The sequence below is a fragment of the Phaseolus vulgaris genome, chromosome 2, assembly GCF_051622355.1.
Source record: "Phaseolus vulgaris cultivar YP4 chromosome 2, ASM5162235v1, whole genome shotgun sequence".
Taxonomy (NCBI): Eukaryota; Viridiplantae; Streptophyta; class Magnoliopsida; order Fabales; family Fabaceae; genus Phaseolus; species Phaseolus vulgaris.
In genome coordinates this window covers 13,255,292-13,282,588 of record NC_143499.1, presented here as the reverse complement: position 1 = coordinate 13,282,588, position 27,297 = coordinate 13,255,292, and the positions used below count along the sequence as shown (strand labels likewise).

The following is a 27,297-nucleotide window of genomic DNA, read 5'->3' as shown; positions in this document are numbered from 1 at the left end:
TGAGCCACTAGTAATATCAGTAAGATTGCTTGTCTTGTATGAATTATATTTTATATCGGGAAAAATATATTATTCACCCAAACTTAAAATATTTTAAAAAATTATATAAGAACTAAATTACTAATTCAATTCAAACTTCTTTTTAATTAGATTGAATTAAGTGAATATAACATTGTATTTAAATCATTCTAAAGAAATTACTTTATTTAAATAATTAATATTGATATATCTATATATCCATTAATATGTATGTGAGAAATTTCAATTAAATAAATATGTTTGTATGGGTGCAAGTATAGGGCACTGTAGATACTACATCCATCTCCATTGAATTTATCTTTCTATTTCTTGTGGATATTATAGCACTCTATTGCAAGGTCCCAGTAGGTTTGACTTGTTTAAAGATCCAAGACCATTAATATTTCATATTAAAGTTTAAATATTTAAATAATATAATAATTTTATAAGTCAATGAGAACTAATGTTAAACAAATTATAAACTATACAATTTTAAACCATCGTTACTCTAGATATATGATTATTGAAAGTAAGATGAATTTTACGAGTGTCAAATATAATTATAAACTTGCTTTTAAAATTGAATGATTGTAATTTTAATTTATTTAAAACTTGAATTTTCTTTTACTCGAAATTATAAAGGTTAATTATCAGGAAAAATGAGTGAATATTTCACATTTGTAAAACAATGGCCGAATTAAAAATGAAAGTATATTTTAAGAATTCAAAGTTCGAATTGTGACACTACAATATTGGATACATAATGACAAAACCAAAGTATTCAAACCAAAGGAAACTTCTATAAAACATTCAATAATACCAAGAGAATTCCTCATACTGACACATTCTATTATTTTCATGAGAGTCCATTACTGTGTAACTATGTTTTGAATTATGAATTTAGCTAAAACAGTAATATGAAATAAAGAGTTGTTAAAGCTAAATTAGCAGAAATTTGATGGGAATAATAAAGAGAAGTTGCCAAGGATTATAATAAGATGTAGATGATAAAATTCTTTGACTAAGCATGCAAGTTTAAAACTTAATAGAGCATTTGGGTAATACAAGCACAAGGTTGGGTGATCAATAGATCATGAACTTAGTTCACTACAGAATGTGAATGTAGCGTCTTTCACTAGTTTGATGAAAAACGAACACAAATAGTATTTTTTACAAAACTTTTAAGGTGTAGAGTACTTCATCAAAGTTTTAGTACTTGAAAATTATGGTTCACTTTCATGTTCTTCTCTTTGAAGCATGTCTTCTTATAGGCTTGAGAAATGTAGTAGTTGCTGAGTATGTTTGAACTCTCATCATTGTCTTTGTTCTTCTTCTGCTATTGTTTGATTAGCTCTTACATTGAGAATCGTTAAATGCATGACATGTAACATCAAATTATCTTCTCTTATTCACACAAGCTCTCTAAAGGCTGCTAGCACTTATCTTCCTCGGTAGAAGATCCTTTTACACAAATACTTATCGTCCTTAGTATCATGTCCTTGAACTCAAGGGGGGATTGAGACTGTGTATTTAGAGAGGTTAAAATATTTGATAAACCTGCAGAGGTTGAGAATATTGTGTACCTAGAAAGATTAGAATACTTGGTGAACCTGCAGAGGTTGAAAATACTATGTACCTGAAGAGGTTAGAATACTTTGTGAACCTGAAGAGGTTGAAAATACCTATGTGACATGAAGAAGTGTATAATACTTGTTAGTGAAATGTTCTTGAGTGAGTTGTTCAAGGGGACTAGACGTAATCCTTGTTGATGGATGAACTAGTATAAATTTTTGTATATTTCTTTCTATACTCTTTGTTTGGTTATTGTTTTGATTTCGGCTCCATTCAACCCTTGATCTATAGCCAATTGAACCTTCAATCCTAATATTTTTTAGAAATATAAAATTGAGAATTTTTGACACTTTGTATGTGAAACAATACTGAGCCATCTTCTTTTTCTACAAGTATCACATAATTCTTCTTCCATTTCTAAATCTTCTCATCTTTTTCTTACTTTCTTTTAATAATTTAATCATATATTTTCAAGTTCTTGTTTTAATCAAATTTTCTCAGTCTATTTTTGTTTCATTCCATATTAAATTTGTGATTGAAATCATTCATTAAAAATTTAATATCAAATAATTTCATGATAGCAACACAAGAGTTTATTCTACTCCTACTTATAATACATGTTCATACACATCTATATACCTCCAAATTAATTTGTTAACATTCTATGACAAAGATTATGTAAAAAACGCAAAAAGACTACGCAGGTGTGGGAATAGTTTAGGGAGCAAAATGTATGAGACAAAAAACAAGATACGATCCAATCGACATACGATGATGAGCAAGACCACAAAGGTGTTTATGTTGTTTTTGAATCAAAGAATAATGGCAATACTAAGGCCTTGAAGATAAAACATGTGGTTTGCAAATAAAATTTAGGTTTAGTACGATAGTTTCTTTCTTTATTTTAATCATCTTCTACAGTTTAAAATAATTACTTTTAGTCTTTTTATAATATAACTAAATATTTTGGTTTTAATCGATATAAGCTTCTGATTTTAATTTTCATCCTCAAAATTTGAAATCATTATATTCAATTACGTGTTGATATTATATCACATGTAATTTTGTATTCAACACATAATTATATTACATAATATTGAAAATAAATATAAGATTTTTAATTTTATAGACATGAAAAATGGATTCTTTTAAGGAATTAAAATTTTTTATTTATAAAAACAAAAATAAATTCTTAAAATATAAATTAAGGTGTTTTGAAGATTCTTCTAGCATAAACTCATAGTTAAATCATTGCAAATCATCTTATGATCAAATACTCGTGTATTAAAATAGAAAAATTTATCAAAAGTAAAGAAAACTCTAAAATATTTTTTGATTAAACTTAAGTCTGATTCCCTATTACATCCTTTAAATTTTATCAATCTTTCATTAATTTTTTACTACTAAAGTTTAAAATTATTTAATATTTCAGTTTCATTATCTCCTAATTATTGTTTTGATAAGGGTTGCAGGTGAAAAAAAACAATGAAAGGATTATATTTGTTTAATTTTAAAATAGAAGGATTTAATTTGTAAATATAAAGAGTAATCAAAGACTGTTTAATCTAGAAGCAATAAAATCAGAATCAAACCACAAAATAAAATAAAAATATACACATTTTTCTCCTTTGAAGGTAGAATTATAATTATACTTTTCCTTTTTAAATTTTAAATCCAAATAAATAATTTTTTTTTTATATTATTGTGAATACATTGAAGTTATCTTAAAGTTGTTCTGAGAAATAACAGAACCAACCTATGTTAAAAGTTGTTAAAACAAAAGAAAATCTTAACAGAAAAGTTACTAGATAGTGTTTGCTAAATACGTTCTTACTAACAGTATAAATTTCACTGACATTTCACTTACATACACAAGAAGAAGTGCTTCTGTTCCATAACTCAATTCTTCATTCACAATGGAAATCAAAGCAAGCATATGTTGTGTTCTCCTCTTGTTACATTCCCTGTCTTCAGCTAAAGATGTGAACCTTGAAGTGAAAGGGGTGACACACATCGCTACCACAGATGAAAATTTTATCTGTGCAACTATAGATTGGTGGCCACCAAACAAGTGTGACTACAACCAATGTCCCTGGGGAGAAGCAGGCATTCTGAATCTGGTGTTTATTCTTTTCCTTTGACTTCTCAATATGATATTTAGTATTTACCATTAACCAACCATCATGCATATTTTCATCATGCTATGTTATGTGTTTTTCAACTTCTGCAGGACTTGTTTAACGATATTCTGATAAATGCCATCAAGGGTATGTTCATTTTTCTTAAGTCAAATAATCATAGTCGATTTTACTGTTATTAGCCTTTGTGGGGTGATTAAAAGATAAGATTTTTACTTCAAAAGCTTTTGTATTAAATTAAATATATTACATATCATTTCTAATTCTTGGTAAAATTTTGGCAGCTTTTAGCCCCCTAAGGATCAGATTAGGAGGTTCACTGGAAGACCAGATCGTTTACCAAATTGGAGAAGAAGAGGAATGCCCCGTTATGAAAAAGAAAAGTGATGGTCTCTTTGGTTTCGGCAAAGGATGCCTTCCCAGAAAGAGATGGGATGAAGTTAATGAATTCCTTAACAAAACAGGGTATTAATTTAACACATCCTTTTTCTCAATGTCACTATGCATGTTACTAAGTAATCTCACATGTTCCTTTTCTCTTTTCAGAGTGAAATTCACTTTTGGGTTGAATGCCCTAAATGGAAAGGAAAATTCTAAGGAGGACAAGGTGAAGTGGGTAGGAGACTGGGATCCAACAAATGCCATAAGTCTTATGGAGTACTCAATTTCAAAAGGATATAAAATAGATTCATATGAATTAGGTAGCTAAAAGCCTTTTAAATGGAAGCTTTGAATTACACACATATATCCATAAGTTTTTAATATTTTCCTTGATGCATTATGACTTATGAAGTTTTCTTTTAACATGGTGCTTATCAGGAAATGAGTTATGCTCTGGTGGGGTATCTGCCAAAATAAACAGTGTTCAATATGCTAAAGACATCACTCAACTCAGAAGTTTAGTTAATATGCTATACCAAAATACCAGTACAAGGCCAAAGGTGCTAGGCCCTGCAGGTTTCTATAATAAGGAATGGTTTGATAGCTTCTTAGAGAATGTTGGACATGGTGTGGTTGATGGAGTGACCCACCACATTTACAACCTTGGTCCCGGTATGTATATAGATTCTCCTATCTAGTCTTGTCTAATAATAATATATGTATGTACATAGATGTCTTGGTGATTGTTTTCTATACTAACCATTATTCTAAATGAAGGTAATGATAAGGATCTTATTAACAAGGTTCAAGATCCATATTATTTGAGCAAAGTTGCTCAAACATTCAAAGATGTTTCAGAATCAGTCAAGGAATTCACTCCACGGGCAGGAGCATGGGTTGGGGAATCTGGTGGAGCCTATAACAGTGGTGGCAACGATGTGTCAAATACTTTTGTTAATGGCTTCTGGTCTGTCAAATGTTAATCAATTGAGTTCTTTTCTTCTTCTTCTTTGCTTTTTTCTCTTTTCTCATTCACATGTTATCAATGTGTTCTGAATGAATAACTAGGTACTTGGACCAGCTTGGCATGACAGCAACCTTCAACCACAAGGTTTATTGCAGACAAGCACTAGTTGGAGGAAACTATGCTATGCTAAACACCACAAACTTCATTCCTAACCCAGATTATTATGGGTAACTCATCATATATGTTTGTGTGCACAAGTCCTAGTGTACATAATTATCAAGATTTTATATTGATCAAGGTATAACAGTTTGATTTAATAGTTATGATTGCCTCTTTCAAATTGGCATGTTTTTTTTTTCAGAGCACTTTTGTGGCATCGGCTTATGGGAAGAAATGTGCTTTCAGTCTCTCATGAAGGATCTCCACTTTTGCGTACATATGCTCATTGTTCAAAGAAAGGGGTAACCCATCTAAAATAAATTATCTTCTTCTAAGAAATAATTTCTTTTGGTGAGATAGTAACAGTAAAAATAATAGGAACATAAATTCCTAATTTAGTGAGATAATAATGTTAGTCAATTTTTATTTTGACAGTTTATGAAAGAAGTACTTATACATATAGGTTTAACTCAATTGGCAACAACATTGAGTTTGATTATTCAAGAATACATCTTTATAGATGAGTGAAAAGTCTTAAAATCGAAATTTGTTGAGAAACTAAAATTTCATGAAGTCGAAAACTCTAATTACACTGGTCATCAAATAAAAAAACATCATGCTACAAATAATCATTAACAGAAAAAAGTAACAAACTGAAACCAAGAAGTTTCTATTTCCTCTAACTCAATGGCATTTGTTCTTGACCTTGGTTCTTGTGCTTCGTTCTTTTCAGCATGGCATCACTGTGCTGCTCATAAACATGTCCAATTCCACAACGTTCAGAGTATCCCTGGTGAATGACATGAACCTGTACCTAGATAAAGAAGGAGGATCACCAAATCAAATGAGGGAAGAGTACCATTTGACTCCCGAAGATGGCAACATTCAAAGTCAGGTGGTGCTGTTGAATGGAACTCCACTAAAGCTCACACAGTCCCTAGAAATTCCAAAGATGAAACCAAAGCTTGTCGATCCATCTTCCACAGTCAAAGTCAAGCCTGATTCGATTGTGTTTGTGAATAGCAGGAGTTTCCATGCACCAGCATGTAGTTAAGTACCATGCACATAATTTGTTCATAGTTTTTTAATCCAAAATCATGTACATTTCTTTAGGGTTTTCATAGGTCCTTAGTCCCTTTAAATTTCAGTATCCATTAGGGATTCCTTTTCCTAGTTTTAGAATCCATTTCTTTCTTGCCCATCTCCATTGTTGGAATACACCTTATCCATTCAATTCATTGCTATATTTAGTCAGATATGTATATATATATATATATATATATATATATATATTACTTCTATGTCTCTGTTTACACTAGAGAAAATGGAAGAAAGGAAATGATGTGAAGAGAAATTAAATGATCATATTATGTGCACGTTAGGCAATTATTTAGTTCAAATTCTAATTATAAGGTTTATATATTAATATTTTTATAATTTGGTTAATAGTATATTTACAACTCTAATACTATATATAGTATCTATTCTATTATATATTATTATATAAGGGAGTTTTTATCATCATCATGAGAATAAACGTCATCACACGATAGAATTATATCATTTTCTTAGCAAAATTCTAAATTTATACACATACATTTTTTTTACTCATATTATTATTTAGTTATACTTCCCATTCGTGATTTAAATATTCTAAATTATTTAAATATTACCTTTTTTAAGGACAATACCTTGACAGAAAACAAAACTAAAAAATACAATACACACGAATGCGGTAATTAATCTATGATACCATCTTTTGGACTTAGGTCGGAACAATTACAATTGATTAATAATACAAAATATACAATTATTATATGATTTAACTTAAGTAATAATACAATTATATATTTTGATTTCAATAAATTAATTAGGGAATACTTTAGGCAAATGAATCTTAAAAATTGAATGCATGCCTAAAGTACAAATGCTTTCCAATTTTCAATTGATTAAAATACATAATTATTCTGATTAAGATAACTTTATTCAGTATTATTTTTATAAAATTTCAGCATTGAGATTTATAAAAAAAATGTATTCTGATTCAAATTAATTGATTGTTTTAGGTAATTTGCATTAAAAAATAAACGTCTCCCTAAAACATAAATGTTTTTTTTTTCAGTTTTAATAGATAAACTAATATTTTTTTCTTATTAAAATAATTGTATTGTAACATTCTCTTTTTCTTAAATAGAAATAAATAATATAATATAATTTTTATTTGATTAATTTAAATTATTTAATTGGCTAAGAAAATAAAATAAGAACTTTTGTAAACGTAAAATAAAGTTAGACGCAGAGAAAATAGAGTTAGGTTGGTTGGATTTGTTTTCTTAAAAGTACAATTCTAGACACTCATTAATGTATAAATAGAAGTTATTTGTTTTTCTTTAACGTAAACCTTAAAGAGAGGTTGTGTTTAGATTCATGATTGAAAGTGTGAAAATTTGAGGAGTGAAGATATGAAGATTTAAGAAGAAAATGTGAATAAAGTTACCTATCCTATTTGTATTCCTTTAGAAAAAATGCAAAGTTTTAGATAAAGAAAACGCAGAAAATAAGAGAATAAATATAAGAAGTTTTTTTAATCTCAATTTTTTTTTCTTCTTATAAGAGATCTGCAAAGAAAGTTTTAAGGTTTTTTGGATCATGGGGTTGTTTTTTTTTTTTTCTTTTTATCAAAATGGGGTCCGTTTTAAAAAAATTATAAATTTAGACAAGTCGTGCCAATTCGGCACGACTTCATATGCACAAATCGTCCCAATTATACACGACTCTATCATGTCATACTGAAGTCGTACCAACTTGGCACGACTTCTGCCACGTCATAATTTTTTTTTAATTTTATTTTTTATATATTGGGTAGTAAGTTATGTAATGTTAAAAATTAATTTGATACATAATTTTCTAAAAGTGTTAGTTTTAAGGAACAAAAAATTGGATAATCATGTATGGATCATGTTTGAATTGAATGAATAAATACATAGATAAAGAAAATGAATGTTCTAAGAGTGTTATGAATAAATACATAGATAAAGAAAATGAACATTCTCCTTCGGGTACTTTTTCCACTCCACCAAATATATTTGGAACTTCGGCATTCACCCCTCTTTCTGCATATAATCCAACATCATCCATGCACTATCGACCCACAATGCCCTCACCAGCTTCTCATAATGAAGCCAATAACAACGATGATGAACATGTCGTTGATGATCCTCTTCCACGAAGACCTCGACGACAAATACGAAGACCACATTGTGGCACGTCTTCCCATAAATAATTTACTTCTAGTTCAACTTTATATTTTTATTTTATATCTTGTAATGAATCTTACTAATTTGTTTAGTTCTAATTAATCTCTTCTCATCATTACGTGTTATGTAAAATCATTACTTCTCAAGCTATTTATTTTGCAAATTCACAACAATAATTCTCTATTTATTTTCCAAATACAATAATTTTTCATTTATCTATTTATTTCCAAATTCAATATCAATTTTCTTCATTTTTTAATTAATCAAATAATCAAGTTATTGTATTACATTACCGTCAAACAGGATCCATACACGATTATCCAATTTTTTGTTCCTTAAAACTAACACTCTTAGAAAATTATGTATCAAATTAATTTTTAACATTACATAACTTACTACCCAATATATAAATAATAAAATAAAAAAAAATAAAAAAATTATGACATGGCAGAAGTCGTGCCAAGTTGGCATGACTTCAGTATGACAGGGCAACACGACTTCAGTATGACAGGGCAACACGACTTCAGTATGACATGACAGAGTCGTGTCTAATTGGGACGATTTGTGCATATGAAGTCGTGCTGAATTGACACGACTTGGCTAAATTTGTAATTTTTTTAAACGGATCCTATTTTGGTAAAAAGCAAAAAAAAAAACCCCATCATGATCAAAAACCCAAGTTTTAAATATATAGATTTATATAATTAATTATTTATAATTTACTTTCTATTTTTTATTTATTTTGAACTCAAATAATTTTTATTTAAAATAAAATTACATAATTAAATATAATATAATAAAAAAAATAAAAATATTAAATGTTAAATATATTTATGTTATAAAATATATAATAATTAATAATTAATAATTATTATAAAATTATAATTATAAATAATAATAAATAAATTTATATAATAATTATATTAATTATAAAAAAAATTAATAAAGTTATTTAATATAAAAATAAGTTTTTATTAAATATTTAAATATTTTTTATCAAATTTTATATCATTTGTATTTTTTCGAAGTTAGTTCTAATATATTACTGAAAATAATATTTCAAAATCACTGAAAATAATATTTTAATTAAAAATAATTATAATTTATAGATAAATCAATCAAAATAATTTTTTTAATAATTTTTAAATATAAGGGTAATTTTGTAAACTTACATTTTTATTAATTAAAAAGTATAATTTTAATTATATCCATTCAAACTTTCATAAACTTTCCTTACACCTTCTGTTCTATTTACCTTAACCCAAACAACCTCACTTTCTTCACACTTTTTCTACAAATCATCTCAAATTCACTCTCTCAAATCCACTCCTAATCCAAGCAAAGCATTAGAGTGTTTGGATTGAGATATAAGCATTAGAGTGTTTGGATTGAGATATGTTAGAATAAAATTTTGAGAAAAGTTTATTGAAGTTTGTGAGTGATGTGATAATTGTGTGAATATTTTTATTTGTTTAAAGGTTTAAAATGTAAGATTATAGATTTACCCTTGTCTTTAAAAAAATAGAATCTAATATTAGGTATTTTTGTGTAAATTTGGATAAATTAAAATTATTAGTAGTATATTTCGATATAGTTCAATAATTAATTTATGAAAAAATACTAGTTACTTGATAAAAAATAATTTACATATAAAATTTTAAATATATGTAAAAATTGACAATTGTTATATAGAAATAAGTAATAACAAAATGCATAAATATAAAATATATAATTAGAAAAAAAATGTTAATTTACATTTGTAATAATAATAATAATATAATTTATTCATTATAAATAAGTATATATGTTTGTCTTCTATAAAAATTTCATATTATTATTAAATATTGGTAATTATGATTATTTAATTTTGTTAAAAATATCAATAAATATTTTTGTTAGTTAAATTGATATAATAATTAATATTTGTATTTAGTTTATTTTAAAACATTTATTTGTATTTAAGTTGTATTATATTATGTTATATATAACAATATATATTTGATATATTATAATATTAATAATAATAATAAATATAACTATATTATTATTAAAAAGTGAATATATTTTAAATGAATTGAATATTTACATATATTTTTTAAATAAAATTTCAACACCAAAACCTCCAAAGCAACTAAGGATCCCACCACCACAAAGAATCTCAAATAAACTACAAAAACACATCACCAACAAAGCAAATAAAATCCATTATTCAATGCATGCAAAGTCGGGTTAATAGATTAAGGATGAAAAAAATAACAGGGAAATCCACACACAACAACTAGGAAAGTCGATTAAGCTAAAAAAAAAACCATTCACATGCACGTTTAAACACTGCAAAAGCTAACAGTGAAAAGGAAGGGCAAAAGTGTATTTCATTTACTTGTTGAGTTGTCTTTCCTTCCCTTATTCTTCCTTCCTCGCAACAATGCTTAGATGTGATCAACAGTGATCACTCAAGCAAATCGGCACTCGTGTTTCTCACCATATTAGCAGATCTAAACACGTATTCACTCGCCTTTTATCTTTGGGAACAATATATCATTGGATCCAAACGCAACATCTTGTTGAACAAGATGTTTTGATGTATATCATGCTCCAAAAGTGTTGCAAAAGAAGTCATATGCATCCAATGATAAGTCAAGAGCATTTAATTAGTCTTAATGTCTCAAAGAATGCTTAAACACAAAAAGAAGCAATGGTAAAAGAGAACCAACAACACGACTATAAAAGAAGTGAAACGACTCTTTTATTCTCAAGTTATAAATATTGAAGATCTTTTATAAAGAAGAAGGACTAAGGTTGATGAAGACGAAAATGAAAGTCTTGCTACAAGAACATGCATAAGTTCTTAAGCTTATAGGTCTTGTAGTAGTGAGAGGGAACATTGTTCGCATTCATTAGAGACCTAAAAGAGTGATAACTCTTGTATACGTCCTAAAATGGTACTTCTCTTTCTAGTGAGAGTACATGTGATATTTTTAATCGTATTATTGTATACATTTCAAATTTTAGCTGTGAGTGACTGCATTCAAAGAATACTTAGTGCATTAGTCAAGAGTGGCTACATTTTTAGGGGTAAAATAGCATAGAGTCTGTAATATGTGCAGTAGTTGGGTGGGAATCCTTTCAGTGCAACACAATACACCCTTGTGTCACTTTGAACAATTCTACTTATTTTAGTTTAGAGCCAAATAAAATTTGTTGGAGAGACTTGTGGGTGCGATAATTTGGTGTTTATGGGAACAAATAAATAGAGTAATTTTTAAGGAGGATAAGGTAGATGCTGAAGAAGCCTTCCACATGGCTCAACTGAAAGTACTATGACCTTGTTAGATGATGTACTTAGGACATGCACAATTGGTGTCATAATTGACATCATGACTTCATAAATTGGAAAAAAAAAAATTTAAGTGATTTACCTCTGTCTGAATACATAATTGTGTACGTCCAGGTATTAGTTTAGATTGCACTTGTCTGAATGAAATTGTAATATATTAAATGATAAATGACTGTAATGAGAGGGCTTAGACTATGGTCAGTCACAAAGTGCATTACAATTTGTCTATGTTTGTTTCCATAGTACATGGGAGGATGGTTAATATCTGAATCTGTAGGTCAACAATAGTAATTACATATGGAGACATTGTAGCAGTAAGTAAGTATAAGGCTAATGAAAACACCAATGTAGCAGTATTAACTCTAGATATTTATGCTTATTTACTTCTCAATAGACTTTTGTAATTAATAATTACCCTATTTCTTTTGGATTAAAAATACATTCAAACTAAAATTGCAATTGAAAGCTAATAGATACCTCAAGTGCGTGACCCGACAAGTGGCCTTTTCTGCTTGTGTAGGGAAACACGTTAAATTAATCTGGGTGAGCTTTGCACCAAAAACCAACTAAAGCTCGACTGAACAAAATTATATACATGAACAAAGTCATAACATCTCGGAGGATGAAACTAGCCTAAGGGGGTAGTCCTGCTCCCCCATGGCATGGACCATCATATTTGAGATTTGGAATTACAAAAAATAAGGTCTACAAAGCATGTAATATGAAGCATGGCCTCACTAGGAGAGAAAGGGAAATGTGTTTGAAGCAACTAACTAACCAATATTAAAGCAGGTTATACACCCATTAAATGAGGGAGATGGAGCAATAGGTATACAAAACTTATGCATGCTTCAAAATGCAATGCAAAACAATCAAAAGTTTATCTGGAAAAATCAACAAACAAAATAAGCATTCAACCATCCATGAAAGAGAACACTTTGTAATGTAACACTTTAGGGGAGAACGATTTTCTGAAGTCCAATTTTAGGATTAGGTTTGGTGAAGTGAATGTTAATTATCACCAAATTGGGTTGGATGGGTCTATGTAGAGAATATTTGGCTAAAATATGCTATAATGAACCTTGTATATATGTGTATAAGGGTTCAAGCACCCCTCCTCTACTCATTTTTATTTATATAAATTTTTTGTGATAAATTTTTTTTTGCATCATTATTATTTGCATGTCTCCATTTAAAAAAAAAAAGAAGAGACAATTAAATTTTAAATCATAAATAAATTTTGAAATTTTCAATTGAGTCCCTAATAAAATTTTTATCGTATTGAGTATTCAAAATATGTATATATTCTATTAAGTATTTGTTGTTTGATTTTGTGGTCAAGTGAATTAATATTACTGTTTGATTTTGCAGTCTCAAACGCAACATCACAAACTTAAAAACAATCAAAAATAAATATTTAGAATCGTAATTATCTTTGTAAAAATAATATCATTTAGTTTTTAAAATTAAATACTAAAATAAATTAAATCAATGTAGATATATGAAATATGTCACTTGGTAAAAAAATTTAAAGTTATAGGGTTTATGAACGAAAGTAGTGCAATTTTTTTAAAAAAAACACGATTTTGGGTATTTTTTTTTATATGAAAACGGGTAAGTCATAAACCAGCCGGAGAACTTTAGAGTGGAAGTCGTACCCCATGGATATGAATTTAGATTGGAAAAGAATCCACGTGGAAGTCATACTCCACATGTACGACTTTAACACTAAAGTTGTTTCGCACCCTAACAATTTCATTGTAAAATATTTTAATTGACGTCGTATCACTCCTGTACGACTTCAGTGTAAACATTTTACACCGAACTCGTTTGGTCCATCTACAACTTTAGTTAAAATATTTTTAAAAAAAAATTCAGATTATTAAGAAAAAATAAGAGTTGGTTGGTTGTTTTGGTTATTATATTTTTACATCTTAAGTTTTAGGAGATAAGGTTGTGAGAGTTTTATGAAAGCCCAACTTTAAAGTTTGGGCTTTTTAAAAGTATATATTATTTGTGAAATTCATTATTTTTAAGGTTGGGGCTTTAAGGTTTGGTACTTTCCATTCTCGTCAAGTGCTTCAGATTGCACTATCATTGACGAATATTCGACAATTAGCTCCATTGTGGCAGCCTTAACTAGTGACGAGAGGAAAGAGACATTTGAAGGCTTCAATGATTGAGTACTGGGAAAGGTATTGTGACTCTTTCTCTTTCATTTATTGTTGGTGAATGTGTAGTTGACTCCAGAAAGGGGTTGAAAGGAACCTAAACTCAAATTGCGAATTATAACGAAAACATCACCAATTATAACCAAAACAACGTTAGTGTTTAATAGAGTAAGAGTAAAGATAATTAGACACATTTATATTGGTTCACCCCACAACATGGACTACGTCATTCCTCTCAAGAAACCCACTTAAGAACCTTCATTAACACAAGTATTCTTACACCTTTCCATGTACATAAGTATTCTTACACTTATCCAGGTACATCAGTATTCTTACACCTTTTCAAATACACAAGTACTCTTACTCTTCTTTAGGTGTACAAGTATTCTTACACCTCTTCAGATCACCCAATATTCTTACACCTCTACAGGTTACCTAATATTCTTACACCTTTGCAGGTCACCATGTATTCTCTACCTCTCCAAGCAATCAATCATAATCTCCTCCTGTGATCAAGACCTCTTAATACACTAAGAAAACACTCTCTCTACCAATAGTAACAATGATAGAAATCTTGGGAGTTAATTAGATACCAATTTAGAAACTATTTATCAATAATAGAAACAAATTTAGAAACCAATAATTTTTTTAGTCTCTAAAATAGTATCTAATTTAGTCAATATAGCAACTAATTATTCTTAATGTCTAAAATTGGTTTCTATTTAATGATTTTCTAGTAGTGCTTGTTCACATAGTCGTTAGACGACGTTGGATATGGAAACTCTTTAATTTGATTAATTATTTTTCTTCTTGAAATTTAAATGTATTTTGAATTGTTTCTTTCTTTGTCCAAATGATACTTTAATATTGTAATCTTGAATATCTTTACCATATCCTTTATTTGTCGTGTATTGTTCATCATCTTATTCTCATCAGACGTTGGATATGACAACTTATACTTTGATTAAATTTGAACGTCTTTGAGTGTATGAAACAATTTAAATTGTTTCCTTTTAATCTTCTGATGTGAACATTTGACATTTTAATGCTTTGTGACATCTTTGTCACATTGCATCTTTATGAATGCAGTGGATGCTTGATAAGAAAATGTTTCCTTTGAAGAAATCTTCACATCATCTTCATTTTATATTTGCATCAATGAATTCTTAAATTCTTTCTATATTTGTAGTTGTATAAATGTTGAAGATATATCTGGAAAAGATTGAATGACGTTCTCCACTTATTCATTTGAATATCTTTTATTCTTGCACTAGACGTTGAATTAAGAATGTTTTAATATAAGCTCGGAGTACATCTTTGACACATGATTGTTTTTAGAATAAATTTATTGTGTGTGTTTCTTCTAAGCAAAGACTAAATGATGTTTTAATGCTTGATCATACTAATCTCGTTCATCAACTTCATGGATTCCTTAATCAGACACTGAATATGGAAACTATAGATGTTGACTTTGTATGATCTTTATGTTCCTAAAACTCATTTAGAAATTATTTGTGAATATCAATAATTGATATAATCTTTATATTAAAGCACGTGTATCACCGAAAAAACATCTTCTAATATTTTTTAATTATCAATACTTTTTATTCTCATATTTTAGTTTAGAAACATATTATCAAGACTTTCCGAATTAAATTAAATTAAACATTTAAGCACAAATAATTTAATATGGTTTATATATATATATATATATATATATATATATATATTTCTGAAAAACTCTTTTAATATGCATATATTATCAATCATTTTGAAATCTTTCTTATAAAGAATTGAATTTGATCAAGAATTGAAATTGTTGTATTGTAAATCAATTTATAATCATCCAAGAAATTATATTTTTTCCTTGAAATATTAAAGCACATGATATTTCTAAATTATCTAGACCTTCTTATTTCAAAATTTCTACTGTAAATGCATTTTCAAAACTTTCTATGTTTGTATAAGTTTTAATTTGTGATAGCAATCAAACTTAAATAACATTAAATACACCAAATCATATTTTTGAAATCCATTGAATATTAAAACTAATTATCATTTAAACACATGAAATCACTAAAACAATAAATTTGGATTTAATTTCTTAGAATGTTTTTCAAAAAACCTTTTAATGTAGTGAATGTGTACTTTATTTTCCGAAAACTTTATAGTTAAAACATTATTTGATAGAAACTTTCTATATCAAATTAATAATATCGTTTTGATTAAATCTTGGATTTATATGAACTAATTATATAAAAAAAATTAGAAAATATTTAGGAATAATTATAGAATATAAATATTTAGCTTGGAAACTTCCCTTTTATTTGATCGTCTAACACAATTCAAAAGCGTGATAGTTGTCACATTCAAAGTTGTATCATTGTCTGATGCATTAAATGTTGGACTTTGTATAGGGCTTTGATTATATCATTTACTAACATCATCTTTCTTCTTTGGACAATATCTGGTGTATATGCATTGTATAGCATATAGTTGAAAAAAATAGATGAAATATATTTCTAAGGTATTTTACAAATGTGATTACAGTATCTATTTATATAGACTGTGTTACAACCTAATTAAGAAAAGAAATAATAGGTAATGAAAGCCAGAAATAATGGGTGTTTAAAGCTGTACAAATAAAATAAAATAAAATAAAATCACTAATAAATCTGTCCTAATAAATGTATAATGGAATCTGCACTTAATTATAACATAATTCTCCTGATTATGCAACACTCCCCTCAAGGTTGGTGAATGTATATCTATCATTCCCAACTTGCAAGTAAGATCTTCGAATTGTTTTGTGGGAAGTCCCTTAGTAAACATATCTGCCAATTGGAGAGTCTTGAAGGGATGTACTCAGTGGCTATAATACCATCATCCAACTTCTCTTTAATAAAGTTTCGGTCTATCACTACGTGCTTTGTTCGATCATGTTGAACCGGATTGTGTGTAATACTGATAGCGGACTTATTATCATACGCCAAGCCCACAGGAGCTTCATATTTTATTTTTAGGTCATCAAGTATGATCTTCATCCATAAGAGTTCGCACACCCCTTGAGCCATGGCTCTAAATTCTGCCTCTGCACTTGATCTTGCAACTACATTTTGCTTCTTCCTCCTCCATGTCACCAGATTTCCACCCAAGAACATGCAGTAGCCTGTGGTGGATCTCCTATCAACAATCGATCCTGCATAGTCAGCATCAGTATATACTTTCATGGATAAGTTTTTCCCCTTTTTGAATAACAATCCTTTTCCTTGAGAGGCTTTTAAGTACTGAATAGTTCTATCTATTGTCCACAAGTGTCTTTCTCTTGGATCATGCATAAATTGGCTAACCACACTAACTGCATCGGCTATGTCTGGCCTAGTGTGTGATAGATAAATGAGTTTTTCCACAAGTCTTTGATATTGTGTCTTCTCCACTTTTGGGTTTTCCTCATCATTCCCAATCCTATGATTTTGCTCTATTGGCACTCCAGTGGTCTTACAACCCAACTTACCAGTCTCTTTGAGAAGATCAAGGATGTATTTCCTATGAGAAATAAAGATGCCCTGTCTCGAGTAAGCAACCTCTATCCCAAGGAAGTACTTCAGCTTCCCAAGATCCTTCATTTCAAATTGAGCAGCTAGTCTCTCCCTCAAATTTTGTTTTTCAATCTCATCATCAACTGTAATAATCATATCATCTACATAGACCAAAAGTAGAGTGAGTTTACAATTATGAGAATGTTTTATAAATAGAGTATGGTCACTTTGGCTTTGTCGGTACCCCAAAGATACCATAGCTTGAGTAAACCTTCCAAACCAAACACGAGGTGATTGTTTAAGACCATATAGGGCCTTCTTAAGTCTGCACGCCTTATTCCCTTCATTAACAACACCATAACCAAGTGGAATCTCCATGTATACTTCTTCCTTCAAGCTTCCATGCAAGAAGGCATTTTTAACATCAAATTGATGCATTGCCCAACCAAAGTGTGCTGCCAGGGAGAGAATAATCCTGATTGTATTCATTTTTGCCACTGGAGCAAAAGTCTCCCCATAATCGATCCCATAGGTTTGAGAGTGTACCCTTTTGCAACCAACCTTGCTTTATACCAATCCAGTGTGCCATCAGACTTATACTTAACTGTGTATATCCACCTACAACCTACTGCTTTCTTATCTTTTGGTATCTCTACAATCTCCCAAGTCTCATTCCTTTCTAACACGCTCATTTCTTCATTCATGGCTCGAATCCAATTCTCATATTTTAAGGATTCTTGTATCGATGTAGGGATTCTGATAGAATCAATAGCTGAAAGAAAACTTTGGTACTACATAGAAAGTTTTTCTGTAGACAAAAATTGTGATATAAGATATTTGGCACAAGATCTTTTTTCTTTTCTCAAGGCAATAGGTAAATCATTTAGGTTAGGTTCAAAAGCAGTATTTAAGGTGTCCTCAAGAGTCTCATAGGTATGAGTTCTTACCTCCAGTTCGGACAATTGAAGTTGCTGTTCGACCAGGACAAGTTCTTGTTTCTTTCGCTGATATTGTTTTCCAAAATATTTGTCTTCATTATTCTTCTCTGGTAATAATGTTGGTGCAGGGTCTTTGTCATCCTCCCTAAGAATGAAGTCCTGCAACAAAGGAAAAGGTGGCAACTCAAGATTCTCAGCTTCTTGAATACTTTCCCCCTGAAGTTGAGAAGTAAGAAAGAAAGACTTTGTTTTATGAAAGGTGACATCCTTGGAAACATAGACTTTACGACTTTGAGGGTGATAACATTTGTACCCCTTTTTGTTGGGGCCATAACTAATGAAGACACATTTGATGGCGCAAGGATCTCACTTACCTCGATAAGGACTATGAACATGGACAAAAGCAGGACAACCAAAGACACGATTATGAAGACTAGTCAACATGGGAATAGAATGATAGAATGTGGTCATAAGCTGAATAGGAGTAACACCCTCTAGAACCCGAAAGGGTAATCTATTAATCAAATAAGTGGCAGTCAGGACTGCTTCCCCCAGTAAGATCTAGGAACAGATGTTTGGAAAAGTAAAGCTCGAGTAACCTCAAGGAGATGACAACTTTTCCTTTCAGCAACCCCATTTTGTTGAGGAGTGTCCACACAGGTTAATTCATGAACAACTTCATTTTCCTAAAGGAACTTGGAAAGGTTTTGGTTCACATATTCTCTTCCATTATCAGAACACAATCTCTTAATTGGACTTTCAAATTGTGTTTGAATCATTCTGTAAAACTTTACAAACAGGTGAAAAACTTCAGACTTATCTTTCATGAGGAATATCCAGGTAACCCGAGTACAATCATCAATAAATGAAACAAACTATTTTGCACCCGAGATATTAGGAATACGTGAAGGTCCCCATACATCTGAATGAATAAGATCAAAAGGCTTAGAACTTTTATTACCATTGGGAGGAAAATTTTTCCGATGGTGTTTAGCAAACTAACAAACATCACAATGAAATGACTCAGCAGACACTTTTGTAAATAAAACAGGAAATAAGGACTTTAGGGTACTAAATGGAGGATGACCAAGACGTCTATGTTGAAGCCATATCTAAGAGGATGACCAAGATTCACGACCTTGCTGAAGATTAGAAGTGTGTGCCTGTAGTCTAGCACACTTTTTTATTTTCTTCATGCTGTAAATAATATAACCCGTCCTGCTCTTTAACAATTCCAATAGTCTTCCCCGTGGCAAGATCCTAAAAAACACAATGGGAAGGGAAAAATACCACTGCACAATTTAAATCTTGGGCAACCTTTTGAATAGAAAAGGGGTTATTGGATAGTTTGGGAACATGAAGCACATTTTTTTAATGGAAATGAAGGTTGAAGGTGAATGTTACCACGACCAATAACGGGGGTAGTGGAGCCATTAGCAACAGTAATATATGGGTTACCAGATAAAGCAGTGTAGGATGAAAAAGAGGAATGAGGTGTCATATGATCAGTAGCACCATAGTCTATAATCCAAATATTTTCAGTACTAGAAGCATTAAAGGATAAAAAACTAGAACTCTTACCACTCATAGTGAAGGAACAATAGCTAGACGACTTACTAAGGGAGTCCATGAGAGCTCAAAACCAACTGAGTTTTTCAGATTGGCAAAATTTGATCTTGTTCACACACAAAAAATTCACTAGAAAAATTTTTTGGTGGCGGTTTCCGGCAGCCAGCGACAGTTTTCGGCGAACGGTGGCGGCGGTCGGTGGTGGTGGTCGGTGACGGTCAATGGTGGTGGCAGTAACGAACAATGGTGCAAAGTGGTGGTGGTGGTCAATGGAGAAAAGATAAGGAAAATAGAAAGTTGCAGCAATTAAGGCTGTCAAAAAAAAATTGCAATAATGAAAGCTGCCAAGGAAAATGATTACAAAAATGAAGGCTGCTAAAAAAAAGATTGCAGAAGTAGAATCTCCCAGATCAGGAGCTCTGATACCAAATTGAAAGAAATAGATGAAATATATTTCTAAGGTATTTTACAAATGTGATTACAGTCTCTATTTATAGACTGTGTTACAACCTAATTAAGGAAAGAAATAATCAGAAATAATGGGTGTTTAAAGCTGTACAAATCAAATAAAATCAAATCACTAACAAATTTGTCCTAATAAATATAGAATAGAATATGCACTTAATTATAACATAATTCTCCTGATTATGCAACACATATGCATCTTTTGCATCGTCTGTCATAGGTGTACAATATTTCATAAAGTTATCATCTTTCACTTTCCTAGTACATTTGATGTACACTTGTATTTTATGCAACGAAAAATCACATGTATCTTTTGATATATAATTTCTAATGATTATGTACATGAATGAGCTTTGTTATATCACAACACAATACATCAAGAACATATTTGAAACAACAATACATCAAAACAACTCAAACTAAACTGATTAAAATGTAAACAAAGGATATTAATGGGTAGAAAACATAAAAAAGCACAAAAAAAAAATTAAGCTCACGAAAAACTCAAGAATAAGTGATGAACATTAAGAACATGAAGAAACTTGAAGAAGAAGTGATATGAATAGTTAATCTTGAATATAAATGGTGGAATACAAAACTAAACCATAGAAACACGATATTAAATAATGGAAATGAAAGAAAAAGTGAAGAAAATATAAAGAACATTGAAAGACATGAACCAAAACTCAAGAACACATGAACCAAAACCAAAAAAAAAAATTGGATTTAAGGCTTATCTTAATCGTGTTGCCTTGCTCTGATCCACATGATGCAATGTTGTTCTTTAGTTTTGGAAATGATTAATGGAGGCATCAAAAGAGTTGTAGAAGATGGAGGTTTGCACCGAGAATGAGTTTTGGAAGGAGAAGAGGAAGGGATGGTTTTAGGTGCTAGGGCCAAGGAAGAGGTTAGGTCAACTTTCTTGAATTTCTACTATGCTTGAGAGTTTCTTAGAAGGAGAGAATTGAAGAGAGTTTTACTGAAAATTCATAAACAATTTAGTTAATCCAAGTCTAAAGAATACAATGAGGGAAGTCTCTTATTTATAGGCTAAAGGAGCTCTTAATCATGCCTCTTTGTATGTCTTCTTCACCTTAGTTAAGTTATGGTGAAGGTTAAGGCAACTAAACCGTGTGGCTCTCCTAAAGGTGTTCTAGAAACCTTTGCTTCAAGGCTAAGTGAAGGTTTTTATAGTGTCTTAGGATTATTTTTGACCTATTCTAAAAATGGTTCAGAAATACAAAGTCAAAAGAAATATTATTCTACTATTTACAAATTTATACAAATTAAGACTGAGATTTCCTTTGAATTTTTGTGTTTGACCTTATGCTTTTAAGTGAGAGTATAATGGCTAGGAAGTGAAGATGGTCCTCCATCACTACATTTGATTAATAGGAGAAAAATGAAATGCAATAAAATAAATAAAATATAGTTAAATAGAACCTTCATTCTAGTATTAGGATGTTTTCAATGTATTATTAGAGAATGAGTCTAAGTCCATATCAATCATCAAGCTCAAATCTATGATAAAATGTAAACTCAAAATTCAATTGAAAATTGAGGAGGACTTTTATACAATTTTATTTTAATTAAATATTTTATTGGTAAACTTAGTAGTTTTTCTATAGTATACATAGACTTAAGTTGGTTTAAGATATATTTTGAATAAAAGTTTTTTCTATATGAAAAATTCTTCAATTTCTTTAGTATTTTTTTTTATCTTTGAATATCTTCCACTCTTCCTTTACCTTCTCTATAGAAATTGTAAAAAAAAAACTATCGATTTTCTCAAATTTGTATTAGGCGTTCATCACTACTCAATTGTAGGATGTAAGGAAAATACAAAATAAGGATCTTTAGTAAAATGAATGCAGTACCATGTCAGAGTGATCCAATGCACCACATTCAGAAAATACAATGATCAAAACAGTCATTTTTAAACTGAAGAAACTAAAACCAATTCTGACCAAAACTTAAGTGAGTTATACCACATTTTACCCTAATAATTTTTAGTTTTATCATAAATGTGACCAACACTTCAGATCTAAAAGATAGGTTCCATATATCATTGGAAAGAAAGTTACTTCTTAAATTCACGTTTCAAAGCAGTTTATATATTAGGAGCTGACAACAAAGTTTTAAAGTAAACATATTCGACATGGATGATGGATGTTTTATTTTAGGGAGAGAAATTCTGAGTAATGGGCTGAAATAAAACTTTCATTTGATTGTTAAATAACGTGTTTAGTTTCATGCTTAAGATGTGATTTTAAGAAGCTAATAATTATAGCTTTCACATCCTAAACGTGACTCTTTACTTCTGAAATAGCTTCCTAACACACCAAAAGACTTTTAATCAGATCAACAAAATCAAGTTCCACAGTCTGTGAAATAAGTATTCCTTACAATGCAATCAGACTAGTCACAAAATCAACCTACTCAGATACTATCTCTAACATCCCCAAAACTGGCATCCATGACTTAGACAAAACTTTTCACCCAAAACGCAATGAAGTGTGCACAATCATTGTTCCAAACAATATGTTGGGCTTATTTTATTCAAGAACAAAACTAGCAACATAAACATACCTAAAAGAACTTGAGATTTTGGGATACTACATATATTTAGGAAAAATAGGTTGACTATTGAGATTCAGAATTTATGGGACAACCATTAACAAATGTATATTCAGATTAAAGATTATTTATCAAATTCCCAACAGCAAAATGGACTTAAGAATGCAGTATACCAATTAAGTTTTAATCATACAGTGTAAGTGAATAAATTCACAACACAATTTTCAGACAATACGTTGACAAATCATTAAAGGGCTTAACTATAAGAAAAACTCCCTATCCTTGGCTGGCAAATGCGGATGTATTCAATCAGTAATCCTACCCTCAAAGCAGAAGACACAAACAACTAAAGGGTGTGGGTAATGGGATTGGCATATGTGTTTCTTCTTTATGTTCAAACTTCAAGGACACACAAACTCAGATTTAGTTTAGAGAACCATATATTTTGGCCTCCATCTTAGATTGTTAAATTTTACATTTCAAAAAGAAAAGATGCACCACAAAGTTAAAAGTTAATTAGGTCTTAAGGTTCCTTATACTCCACATGAGAAAAGAAAATATTGTCAGACACGGGATGTTCTCCAACAAGAAATGTCATTCAGCCCATGATTTTTAAATCTTCCGTAAAAGGGTATATACAAAATGTCAGCCTCTTCATTTTTACATATATAAGGGTATATACAAAATGTCAGCCTCTTCATTTTTACATATATAACTGAACTAGGTCGCTCCATTATGAAATATAAGAAAATGAAAATAAATAGAATGAATAACAAAACTAACAATTGTTCTTCATGTTGAGAAAGAAAAAATCATACATTTCACGTCAATTTGATGGGTTCAAACCTTTTTTAAGATTTCTAAGGATGCTCCACATGAATGTGGAAACAAAGAAAAGGATGATACCAGTAATGATAGCATACTTCAGACCAAGGTTCACTATCAAATTTACTAGCAGCCCAGCAAACACCACACCAAAGAAATTAGCAGATACAGCAGCCCAAAATGGCATATCAAGAATGGCTGCTATAAACGCTCCAGTCCATGCTCCTGTTCCAGGAAAAGGAACAGCCACAAACAGCATCAGACCTAGCCACTGAAACTCCTCCACTGGACCAGCCTTCTCTTTGGCATTCTCAAACAGCATGTCAAGCAACCGCGACACATAAGAGCTCCTCGCAGCGAGGAAAGAGGCAAATCTCTTAAGGTAGAGTACAATGAATGGCACAGGGACCATGTTCCTACATCAATTACACAAAAATGGTTCATCCAACCATGGGAGAACTCCACTATTACCGAAAACCAATCTAAATTACATCAACAGTAAACAAACAAGGTCATACTCTCTAACATAACTATTCCAAGTAAAGATGGAATGTCACAACAAACCAAACAAAATAACCATGAGAAATCCTAGAGAGTCACGTAAGGACAAATAGGTAGCATGATTGCAGTGAATTTCAAGAATATCTCACAAAACTTAGCTATAGAAGAGTGTGCTTAATAGAAGGAAAAGAATTAAAAGACTAACCCGAGAATGGACAAGATTGTTAAAGTTGTGGGGTTGAGTTGCATCCAGTAACCAACAGGAATAGCCCCACGAAGCTCAAGCACAGGAAGAGTAGCAAGGGTGAAGACCACAACCCCATCAGGCCAACCCAATTTCCTCAACGAATTGGCAATGTTCAAGCCAAAGCCAGAGGCTTTGATGGAGTCAACCGCAGCATTAGCATCCTTGGAAACTGCAAACCAAGCCAGGGACAAAGAGGCCCAAAATATGACCCAGAAGGCGAATTTAACTGGCTTTTCCCCAGAAAGCAGCAACCTTTCGGCTTCATCAGCAGGGTCAAAGCATTCATCAGAAGAAGCTCTTGTTTGGGTCAGTGGAGAAGGGGAAATTGCAATAGAAGGTCTGAAATGGGGGGAACCGTGAAGGGTTGAAAATGAGAAGTTTGATTTAAGAGATTCTCTGCCCTTTTGAATGAGAGGATGAGCATTGAAAGGTGAAATCCTGTTGTGGGTTTTTCTGAAATGGAATGGGGATGTTAGCGACAAAGATGAGGCAGCCATTGTTAACCGACCAAGAGGGGAAAGATGAAAACTTTATTTGATAAGAGAAAGTGTGGAACTTAGAATTGAGAAAGCTTGGTGTTCAGGTTCATTACATCATCATCTTCAGTGACTGAGGCTTCAGAAGTTAAATGCTCTATCTATACCCTTCCAAACCAAATATTTTCAATGTTTTTTAAATGAAGAAACAAATATTTAAAAAAGAAAATATAGATAACCGTATTTTATATTTTGTTTAAATCCACTAAATTTTTTTAAAAAGCAAAGTATTAGAGAATTTTTCTATTAATGGTTACTATAGGGACACATGTTTATTATAATAGGTTTTCTGTTATTTTTTGTTAAAGCTGTAAAATTTATAATATGACTCATGACTATTTTCTCTCACATCCCGTAGAATTTATCGTACTAATCATTTCTCTCACATTCTTTTTTTTTATCATTTTCACTTCTTTCAATTACGGGACTTATTATATTATCCACACTTAGTTGATTTGGGAATTTATCATATTATTCATGATTCCTCTGTAAACACCTTTCCAATATTTTTTAATTTTTTTGGACTTTCTTTCATTTCTTTGTTTTCCTATATGGTGTTCTTTGTTGCAAGCACCATCTTGTGTCCTAGTTTTTCTTACTTCCAACATTTTCAGTGAGTGGAAGACGAAGACGAATAAAAAAGTGAGGGTACATTTTTCATTAACATTTTTTTTAATGATGTTGAAGCAAAAGATCAAAATATTGTTTAAGAGGCAAAAATAAAATTTTATAATAAATCGAACTCATGACTGTTAGTACAATCCTTGTAATGACAAACGTATTAATTTTTTAAAAGGACTTGTACGAATAATAATTATAATTGATAACTAAATTAGAAAAAAAAATATTTTTATAAATTATATTAGTGCTTAAGAAATTAAAAGCGGTGCAAATTTTGAAATTTTATCAAACATTTAGAATAAAAAAATACATTAAAATACATTAGGAATGATACACTCTCTCTTTTTAGGATTAGACTTCATCAAATCTGATTTTCATGTATATAACCACTCAACTTTTTTAATTTAATGCTAAAGTTAATTCGCAAGTTTACTTCGATCTTAATTTCTTGGTAGAATGAGTTTAAGTTTTCTTATTAAAAATCAATTCCTTAATTACTTAATAAGCAAACGTAGTTTCACAACAAGAGTTTAAAATAACTAAGTCAAGCTCTCTTCCTATATGCAAGCTTCATTATGTACTTTGCTTTAGTTCTAGATTACAAAGATATTTTTCAATACCCAATGGATCAAATATTAAGCTATGGATTACCAAACCACAACAAGCATTAAGCATATAAACAAAATACTAACATTGAATGAAAAAATATTTATATATGTAAAACAATACTAATTACATGAGAGTTTAGTGGTTAATTCTAACCCCAACAAAATGGCTTTACCTCTTCATTATCATGAAGAGTCCAAAAAAGAAAATATGCACAATGGTGGAAGATGGATAACCAAAGAGAAGAAATAAGGACTCTAAGGAACCCCTAGTAAATTTAATGGTCTTCAAAAACCCGTTCTCAACTACATCCCAACAAAAAATGTCCTCTTTCACTAGAAAAACAGTAAGAAATAAGTCAAGGGTGTCATGTTAGTCAAAGCAACCCCCATTGTCAGACATTACACACTAGGTGCATCTATCAAAATGAGTTTTTTGTCCAACTAGCGTTCAATGCAATTAATCCCATGTTAGGCTTGTCCATCATAAATAGCTTTCTATGCAACTGGCGCTGAACGTAATTCACTTGAAGCCCAACATAGATCACCACTAGGAGGTGGCGTTAAATCTTAGTGTGCCTAATGCAGGTAATCTTGTGGAGATTCCAAATTTGTTCTTTCATTTACAATTTCCTGGATTCCAATCTTGTTTTTCTTGATTGAAAAGCCTCATATTCAATTGTTATACAAAAGTTAATAGGGATTATTGATATAATTAGATGATAGTAACAAATATCTAAATACTAAAAATTATTAAAAAGGGATTAAGTGGTTTAAAAGCTAAAGAATAGTATATTTTGTTAATATAAGGTGACTAAATATAGTGGTGAAAATTAACATTATCAACTTCCCCAAACTTATAACCTTGTTTGTC

The 27,297-nt window shown here is 30.4% G+C and overlaps 2 protein-coding genes across 2 annotated transcripts; one reads left to right on the top strand and one right to left on the bottom strand.

Moving 5' to 3' along the window:
• The first annotated feature begins 3,506 nt into the window (after positions 1-3,506).
• On the top strand, positions 3,507-6,289 carry LOC137809620 (heparanase-like protein 2). Its single transcript, XM_068610727.2, has 9 exons — positions 3,507-3,710; positions 3,821-3,857; positions 4,013-4,193; positions 4,275-4,429; positions 4,548-4,781; positions 4,887-5,076; positions 5,178-5,303; positions 5,438-5,537; positions 5,969-6,289. Exons 1-9 carry the CDS (start codon positions 3,507-3,509, stop codon positions 6,287-6,289), a joined length of 1,548 nt encoding a protein of 515 aa, XP_068466828.1.
• A 17,569-nt stretch (positions 6,290-23,858) lies between these two features.
• On the bottom strand, positions 23,859-25,290 carry LOC137810714 (small multi-drug export protein). The gene is made up of 2 exons (XM_068612121.2): positions 24,620-25,290; positions 23,859-24,329 (listed from the first exon to the last, which is right to left on the bottom strand). The coding sequence occupies exons 1-2, from the start codon at positions 25,156-25,158 to the stop codon at positions 23,915-23,917; spliced, it is 954 nt and encodes a 317-aa protein (XP_068468222.1). The 5' UTR covers positions 25,159-25,290; the 3' UTR covers positions 23,859-23,914.
• Positions 25,291-27,297: the final 2,007 nt, after the last annotated feature.